Source organism: Poecilia latipinna, unplaced genomic scaffold (genome assembly GCF_001443285.1).
Source record: "Poecilia latipinna isolate Pla-1442-1.1 unplaced genomic scaffold, P_latipinna-1.0 Scaffold2171, whole genome shotgun sequence".
Classification (NCBI taxonomy): Eukaryota; Metazoa; Chordata; class Actinopteri; order Cyprinodontiformes; family Poeciliidae; genus Poecilia; species Poecilia latipinna.
The window spans coordinates 104,616-114,380 of record NW_015114787.1 but is presented as its reverse complement, the minus strand read 5'-3'; the positions used below and the strand labels follow the sequence as shown (position 1 = coordinate 114,380).

The 9,765-nt window shown below is 35.7% G+C and overlaps 1 protein-coding gene across 1 annotated transcript; it reads left to right on the top strand.

Moving 5' to 3' along the window:
* The first annotated feature begins 1,028 nt into the window (after window positions 1-1,028).
* LOC106936560 (transmembrane protein 163-like) lies at window positions 1,029-9,539 on the top strand. The gene is made up of 6 exons (XM_015017651.1): window positions 1,029-1,112; window positions 2,274-2,365; window positions 2,526-2,622; window positions 6,610-6,721; window positions 7,458-7,599; window positions 7,698-9,539. Exons 1-6 carry the CDS (start codon window positions 1,047-1,049, stop codon window positions 7,756-7,758), a joined length of 570 nt encoding a protein of 189 aa, XP_014873137.1. The 5' UTR covers window positions 1,029-1,046; the 3' UTR covers window positions 7,759-9,539.
* Window positions 9,540-9,765: the final 226 nt, after the last annotated feature.

The following is a 9,765-nucleotide window of genomic DNA, read 5'->3' as shown; positions in this document are numbered from 1 at the left end:
CTTTGAGCAGACTATCTTAGCAAAAGACAAAAATTTGGAAAGCATAATATAATACAATTCAGAGTAATACATTATCTTGTCCAATGTATCTCAAGATATAGTGAAAATTGATAGAATACTAAGAATTTTTTTTTATTACATACTTCATCCTACATTGCAAATTTGTTTGGAAATCTGAGCACATTTTATGTTTTACTATTTTCTCCTCTAAATTGTAAAGCAATCAATTTGTACCAATAAACCCAGGGAAAAAGCTCAATTTTGAGCCAAGTATGCAGACACAGCTGTTGCTCTGGGTGAACACAGAGAGAATAACCATTAAAAGCAACCAAAGCACTCTGTACTCCCACAGCAGTCCCCACAAACTGCCCAATTTGTTCTCTGCGCTGCCTTAAAAACCTAAATTAGGTGCAAGAAAAATAAGCCAAGATCGTAATTCCCTCCTTCACCATTCTTTATGATCAACACTCATATTTAATAAAATTATTTTATAATTTTGGATGAGGTGAAAAGCACCTTTTGAATATAATAACCTATAAGCAGGTTTTAAGTATACTTTTCATTTCTTTATTAATCTTTTTTAAGTCTAATGTAATATTTGTATTTTATATATGTTTTCATTAACTTTAAGCAGAAAATGATCATAATTAACAGAAATAAAGGCTTTCAAACATCATTCTGTGTCTGTATGTAATGAGTTTAACTAAATGATAAAGCTTCTGAAATAAATGGGCTTTTCAGTAATATTCTCATTTATTGATTGTGTATGTTTTTCATTAAATATGGTATAGTGCTTTATTTAAAGGACAAAAAATGGTTAAAAAAAAAAAAGAACCTTACTACAATTTGAATTTATTTTTACAGCATGCTTTTTGTTTCACTTATTTTGTAACAATAACACCATTAACTCTCTAGGCTATTTCCCAGCATTGCACTTAGGTCCAAGTACATGATGAATTGTGTACCCATGAGTGCATTCTTTACAGAAAACAGGGAAAGGATCAGAATGAACTCAGTTGTTTTCTTTTGGAGGAGAAAAGTGACTCATGTTGTTTTCTGTCTTTACAGCTGTTTCCTTCATGAGACACAGCGCCTCAGCCTTTGGATTTGCTGTGAGTCCCAGCTTCCTGCTTTCCTCCCTAAACGCTGATCAATTAGTCATTGCTGGGGACCTCGGTAATTTATTAATGAATCCCAGAACCAAAGTGTTATTGGTCCCCTTGTTGCCACGGTAACAAAGGAGAGCGGATGGACTCTCCAAGGAGCTGGGATGGATTGTCAAAATGCATTTTGAGTTTGTGAAAGAGGTCATCAGGTTTTCACCAGAGGATAATGTTATGCAAGAGTTCATAATTACAAGAGGAAATGATTAAGATTGTTTCTAGTAGGAGAATGTACAACTTAATAACAAGGAAATGAAAATTAATACATTCACACCTTGGGCTTTTGGTGGGAAATGTGATTAGCATAACATGATTAGGTCATTTGAACTGCAGTTCTGGCTATTTTATCTCAGAAGGTTTTAATTATCTATGGTAAATCATCTGAATATATGTTGCTTTTGCCAACTATAATACTTAAAGTCAGCATTGTTTTGATCGGATCAACGAACATTTTATTATTTTGCTTTAAGATTTTCTGTAGTTCCTGTTTTGATACTTATCAGTTTATATTGAATTCTTCACAGAACAACTGATTTATGTTATCATTAGTCCAGATTAGATCATTTAAAATACACCATTTAATAAAAACCAATAAAACGTGCTGTCATTAGTGGTTTCGCCCTTTTAATATGGGTGGTACGGCTATCTAATCAGGGAAGCATACCCTCAGGGGGTGGCATCAGGACTCAGCAAGGAAAAAAATAAAATCTGTCAGTTGTACAATAAGTTATTTTTGTTATTTATTACACTGTAAGAAAATAGGGCCACAATATACAATATTTAACACCATCCTCTCTTAAAACTTTGTAAAATCCCTTAAAGATTTATTGTTATATATATATCTATATATAGATATAGATATATATATATATTTTTTAAAATCAAGCCGATAATTTAAGTATTTTTGTACAATTAAAAAATACCTCTTTTTTTAAACATCACAAAAGCTACATTTACTAGGAAAATATTTACAATATAAATAAATTCAATAAGAGCACTTTTAAATACTTACTTTTTAAATTGACCAGTTATTATTGAATATCTGTGGTCACAATTAGTAAAATTCTTACCATTTCTTTTTTCTACTTGCGTTTCTCTAACCGGCCGTAGTTTGATGCCATACTGGATGTCATGTCATCAGCCATCGTCCTTTGGCGCTACAGCAACGCAGCAGCTGTTCACTCTGCACACAGAGAGTACATGTGAGTATAAACAAGTCTTAAAAAAGACACATATAGATATATATGTCAAAAACAGAAAGTGTTCATTTCTCGTGAATAAATAAGACAGAACAGGTTAGGATGTTGGGTGCATTCAAATCTAACTCAAAGCACATTTCTGTTCCTGTTTTGGGGTCTGCAGAGCGTGTGTGATCCTGGGGATTGTGTTTATTCTCTCCTCACTATGTATCCTGGGAAAAGCCATCCATGATCTGGCCACCAGGATGCCTCCAGAAGTGGTAAGGCTACTTAACACACATTAAACAGTAAATCTAAGTTTATAATCTTGTCAAAACCTTTAAAACATTATATACAAGTGGCATAATGAGCGCTTTAATATCTGAGTCATGCTCAATGAATAGCAGATGCAAAATACTTGGGGTTAATAACCTTCTATGAATCTACCATTTCTTAGCTGCATGAATATAACTGTGTATTATAAAATAATAAAACTGATGTTTGGGGATTCTGCATGAATAAATGGCACACTGCTCTCCAATTATAGTCAAAATTCAATTCTAACAAATTTATTCCAATGCAGTCCAGTCATATTGCCAGAATATTTCAATCTAAATGATAATAAATGCAGTGAAATTCAGCTTATCATTTATTGCCAAGTGGTAAAAAGTCCTCTATAGGAGAAAGTGAGCTTAAAAGCATTCACAGATAATTGGTCCTAATTTGATGAGATGTTTTTGTAAACAAACCGAGCTCAAACACAAAGAAAAGATTACATTTACAGCGTCGGATTGTAACCACGGTAACACAACCAAAGAATGAAGATTAATATTTTCATTTTTACAAACTAAACTTACCAATTCTCTTAAACAATAAATTTAAAATTTAAACAATTTAACATATTTTATTTATGCTGAGTTAAAATTTAATAGTATTCTCATTCTCAAAAAAAATAATATAAAGGTTTTAGATCTGGTCTGTGTTAAAATTAAAGCACTTTTGGGAATCCGCTGAGAAGCATACTTTCTACAGAAAAAACAGAGGAAAAACATTCATATTTGCAAATAAAAATGCGCAATAGATGGAAAACATAACTATAGATGTACATCAAATTAACTTAAGATGCTTTAAACTTACAGACAATCAAGGAAACTTTGTTGAGACGATACATGTCCAACAACCAATAAAAAAGAATTTGGGTTGGATTCTTGGTCTGCATGCTGGGTTCCCTGGAAAGATGCTGCTGAGGTTTGGCAGGTGCAGTAACGTAAAGGTGCAAAAAAAGAGGTTGTGATAATCCTAAAATAGATCACAGAGTCAAGGTGAGTAATGAATACTCTACCAGTCTGTGACTTTCCTGGTTTCTTTGAAACTACAGAAATAAAAGCTTCAGGAAAATGAAAGTGGGTTCTTCAGGAAATAGCTTGTCTACTACGATCAAAGATGTTCACATCAGGGTTTCCTTCGCTGGAATAGAAAGGTAAAGACAGAGTGTCTTGTCTTGGTTATTTTTAAACACATAGATCCTGCATTAGGCTTATTCTCCAAATGTTTCTTTAAATTAAAGACTACGTCTTTATTATTGTTCATTTCTGCTTTTAACAAGGACTCCTCCTCACTTTCTTATAACATCACTTTTCATCTCTCTGTGAAACTGTTGAGACTATGAATAATCCTGACAGTGTTGCATCTTTTCTTAGCTGCACTGTGACGAATTAGTGTCAGTTTAAAGCTGATTTTTCACAGTGTTTTAATCTCAAGAACAGACAGAGAGAGACAGAAAACAAGAGAATGAGAAAGAGAAGCCAAAACCGCAAAACTGCCATGAGAGATGATTTTTTAAAGAGTAAAAATCATTGTCACTTGACATGTTTGAGAAAACCTGGATTTATTAAATCAACAAAACAAAGTTCACATTTTGTAACATTCATGTTGTTGTTCTACTGACAGTTTAGTTTAGTTTGGGACTACATCCTGATTGGGACCCCAAATCAATGCTTTGGATCAGATTAGGACATTTCTAACATAAAAAAAAAAAATAAAATTGCAGATAACATTTAAACCAGGTGTGCAGCATGCAGACAGTGTGTGTTTATCATTATTTCTTAATACATAAAGCACAATAATACTAATTTACTTGACTGAACTTCTTCTGAAACAATTTCCCATTTCGGAGACGTCTTTGTCTAACTTTAATCGACCCCGAGTCAAACTGATTTTTCTGTCGACCGTAAATTGCCTCAAACTCTTTGACTAGTTGACATTTGGGTGGGTGTGACATTTAAAGGAAGGAAAAATGTTGTTAGAAACAATTAAAGATCTCCGATGGTAAAGAGACGTATTCAAGGCAGGAGAAGAAGGGGAGCTGGTTAAGGTCAGCAGCTTCTCTCCAGACTGTGTTTATTGCTTTCATGCCATTATGTTAATAGAGACCATGTGTTAGAGCCCAGTGGGATCTTGCTAACACCATCAAAAGCCTATTACCACTATCTTTCTCTTTGACACCCCGCCTCTTACATCCGCCACCTCACTTATTTCGTCACCTTCTGTCAGCCCTTGAAATCCTTCCTTAGTTATAAACATTCTGCTTTCTAGCATGCATAAACTAAAGCAGTTGTTAGTGTATTCAGAGTTTCTCTGTCACAGGATTTGCGCTTTGGTTGAATATGTAGATGCAGTAGTTTGGAGGATGAAATGATGCAGAGTTTCTTTTTTGTTCTCATTTAAAGCATCATATCTTTTCCCTGTGAACTGACCTCATCTGCGTTCTAGAACTTTATTATCATTAGTAGTCTGTTTTCTTTGAGGTACAGAAAATCACTGAAGTCTTCAAAAAAAGGAAGTCACAGGTGATTTACCACACCAGATTTCCTTTCATTTTAGTGTGAAAGAGAAAAACAAATAATGAAAGAGAACATTAGACTTTGCACATTATGGTGTCTAAAATAAAACTCCTCTCACATGGAAGCTGTACAGCCTGAGGAGGAAAACCACACGGTGGGATTACTGTAAAATGTTGCTGCTTTGTACAGAGGGATGAAGAAAAGGTAGAAATCCCCATTCGGATCACGTCCTCTTGTGCAGCTCTGACTGTCTGTCCATCTCTTGTACCTGATTAAACACACAACCAGAAGAGCCCCTCTGTGTCAAGAAAAGAGAGACAGAGCAGCTTTGAAACCATTGTAATGTGCAAGTATCTCATAGTCATACACACGTAGGATTTTTGCAGTAATAGAGCTTTTAATATTTGAGATTTCCAAATTGAATTCTAAAAGACTGTCAAGATGAACTCAGCCATCGTTCCCGTTGGTAGCACCATCCAGCCCATTTTGGGGGATCCCACAGCTTCCCTGGGCCACAAGGGATTTAAATTGGTTTTGGTATCTTCTCCTCATGAAGCACGCCCAGGAAACGACATCACCCGCTTGAGAGTCAGAGTCAAACTACTCCTCAGCCCAACTCCTCTAATAACGGTTGTTAACGACACGATGAGGAGCGTTGTTGTGATGGAATGTTGGAAACAATGAGAGCTTCTTAAAGAGACAGAGGCCCAATTTCAAAATGAAGGTATCTTATTGCAGTGATGCTTATTTACTGTAGATATAGAGTAAAATAGAAATACACTGCAGACCGTTCAAAGTCTTATTTCTAAAATATTTTCATTTTTTGTTACAACTATGGAGAAATTTGTAAATGTCTGTGACATAAGATACCAATAGAAAGCCTGTGGTTGTAACATTAATAAAACAATAATGAGTAAATATTAACTGTTTAAATACTTTTCCAAAGTAATTGAGGTTTAAGTAAAAAGTCCAATGTTAGTAATAAATGTCTAAGTTACAAATTAATAAATCAAAAGCTTTTAATTTGGTCTATGTAAGTGAAAATCAGAGCCTAGTGAAGACAGTCTTTGTGTTTCACTGCCAGATATTCTTTGCCTTTTCTCGCCTCCTTCTGATTTCTGTCTTTCCTGAAGCAGGGGTCAAGTTTGGGTTTCTGCTGAATTCGTTTGAGACTGATAGTGAGAATAAAAAAAAAGAGCTCGAATCATTTCAAAGCCTCATCGGTACGACCTTGAACTGATGCACCAATTAAAGAGGAGCACTGAGTTTAAAATGCTTGAGCTAACGAAAAGCTAACAATTCAGCCTTCCATTTAAATGAGTTTGCTTCCCTCTTGACTCTGTGCCAAGTACTACAGGTATTGTATACAACCATAGAAACAGCCAGTTTCATGAGCTTTTTCTCTGTTCCCGTGTGTGACCCCAGGATGACTTCCTCTACAGCGTCTCCATAGTGAGCGGCCTCTGTTGTGCTGTGCTGGCCGTGGCCAAGTTCATGCTGGGAAAAAAGCTGACCAGTCGGGCACTTATTACTGACGGTGGGAAGTCTGCACACTCACTTAATTTAATAAATAACTTGTCTGATAAATGGCGTAGGTGGGACTTAATGCTAGAGAACACATGGAAAACCAAAACATAAATGATAAAAGAATAAAAAGTGCATCTTGTGAAAGAGAGAGACATGCAGAGCTGAAGAAAAGTGCAACACAAACGAATGTTACTCTCCATTGTCCCCAGGTCTCACTCTCTAACTTGCAGGGCATCAATCCAATAAGCCTGAGGTTGCTGTTCTTTGAGCATGGATTTATTTCCCACAAGACTATACACTTACTGCAGGCAAGACAATAACCCACTGAGCTAGCTTCCACACTAGGGCACGTGTAATTATATTTAGAAAAGAAAAAAAGGTACAAATAATGTTGCTGTATCATAGATATGATTTTTGTGTTTAAAAAAAATGATGGGTTTTCTTGAAATACAGATAAAATTCACCATTTATATTCTTAAATGTTGGAATGTTAGTTATTTCACACATACTTATGAAGATGAAGGGCTATTTATTACATACAATTATTAATAATTATCCCATTTGGTTATTCTAAACAAAATCACTCAGGTAAGACTTTAGTAAGAAGAATGATGCGAATAAGAGGTTTAAAATTCGTATGACATTAAATTCTTAGATGGTTCTCTTTCAGGAATATTCAAAGACATTTTAGAGAAACAAGTTTATAAACCGAGCCAACCTTTACATGCTAATCTCGTATTTTTTAGGGTTTAACTCGATGGTTGGAGCAATCATGGGATTCTCAATTCTCATCAGTGCTGAAGTCTTCAAGCAGCATCCCAATGTCTGGTTTCTGGATGGCACCATTGGGGTTTTAATCGGACTAATCATCCTGGCCTACGGAGTCAAGTAAGAGTTTTGTGTTTGACAGACGTTTATTTCTCAGTTTTACGGTTTTGAAATCTCTTTCATTTCCTCCAACATCTGCTCATTTTCTGTTTGCACAGGCTCCTGAAAGACATGGTGCCACGGGTCAGGCAGACGAGGAACTACGAACGCTTCGAATGAAAGAGCCCGAGGCTAATCAGATTAGCAGTTTTAGACACACACACACACCCACCCACACACACCTGGGTGCCTCCTGCCCTCTCCTCTCTCATCTTTCATACACTCATCCACATACTGCTTGTACATTCACTATTACGGCATACATCATGCTCTGTTACATGCATATATGTGAATATACACTTTTGCTGTACATACTGTACATAGTGCACTCCGACATTCAATTACTCAAGTCTCAGAGACCTTGAGAGATAATGACATTATTGAAGATCTTTTCAGCTCAGAGGTTGTTTTTTTTTCCTCTCCTAAATGCTCCTAAATGCATCAAGTTAAAAATGACATCCTGGATGAGGAAGAGGTGAGATCACAAACTCAAAAGCTAAAGAAGTGCTTTGGGTTTGTTCAGGAAGGCAGAGACGGATGTCAATGCAGATTTTTATGTTGATAGTGTCTTTAAATAAGGTCTTGTGGAAAAAAGAGGGTTTATCCATGTAATTTACTAAATAAGACATTCAATGGGCTTTTTAGAATGAAGCCTTTCCTTCATTGTCAAACTCTTGCTCTAAGCAGCCCACTAATTTACAAACTTTATCATTTCAAGTGACTATTAAGCAGAAGTGTGTCTTTAAATGTTAAACAGAGGAAATCTTCTGAGATTAGCCTCTTAAATTATCTCTAAGACATGAAAACAAGAGGAGAAAACGGTTAATACTATATCTTCCTGATACATTAACAACTTTCAGTTAGGTGACTGAGTTAAGATGAAAGGACTCATTAAGCACAAACATTTGCCATAAAATGGCGATGGAGACAAAGTTCAGTGCACAAATCTGGAACTGTTTTGATGTTTTTGTTTTCTTTCTGTAATAAGTTCAAGCACAAATTAATGAACCAGCTATGATAACGTACATTTGTTGACTGCTGCTGACAGCTGATCATTGAGCCAACTTGGGCCAAACAAAGCCTTGAACATTTTTTTTTCATATATTGTCATGTTGAAATTAAACGTACTTTAAAGAGATTTTAAGTTAAACAAAACATAGTGTGTAATTGTGAAGTGTTCAGAGAATATCACTTTTTTTTTATCAGTACAAATGTGAAAAGTGTCATGCATTTGTTATCAGCACCCCCAAGTCAACAGAAGCACCATTCGCTGCATTTAAAGCAGACTAGTACCAGTATTGTGTCTTTGACTTTACAGAAATCCCTCATGCTGAGTATGCATGTGGCGACATTTGAGAGGAAAAACTCCCCTCTAACAGGAAGAAACCTCCAGCATAGCCTGGCTCAGTACGAGCTGCAATTTGCCACGAGCGACTCAGATTTTGAGAAGACAGAGCAGATTCACAAAAAAGAAACAGAAGAACTGATGTAGTACTTTCTATGTTAATAAAATATAAGTCAATGACAGCAGAGGAACATGTTTCCTCCCTCCAGGAAGGGACCACAGCCAAACAGAAAGCCAGACCAGATGTAGCTTCTATGGAGGAAAAGAAAACTGAGAAAACATTAAGTTCGCAGTTGGAATGACGGAAGAAAGTAGCAGAGTGACGAAAAGTGCTAAGCCTATAACAGCATAACTACAGAAATAGCTCAAAATAACCCAACTCCTTAAAATGAAGCTTTAGAGAGACAAAGCCAAAAATAAAATAGAAATATAAAAACAGAACTAATAAACTGTAAAGTAACGTAGTCTGATCAAAAGAAATGTGCAACTGAGTGGGAAAACATGAAAAAATGACCAAAAATGTGCATAAGAAAATCAACAGAATACTTACAAGAAGTAAACAGTAGAGGGCGCTGTTAAGAGAATAAAAAGTGAAAACTTCTGGCTCGTTATATCCTCTTATCCTCCCGGATTCAGTGACTCCATGCGTGGAAACAAAAGCCACACAGAGATGACAGTCAACGCTCCACGTCATACATTTTCAGAGTTTATTCTAACATTTAAAAGTATAAAATCACATTGACAACACAGACACTTCAAACACACTAAAGTTCAAAAAGATC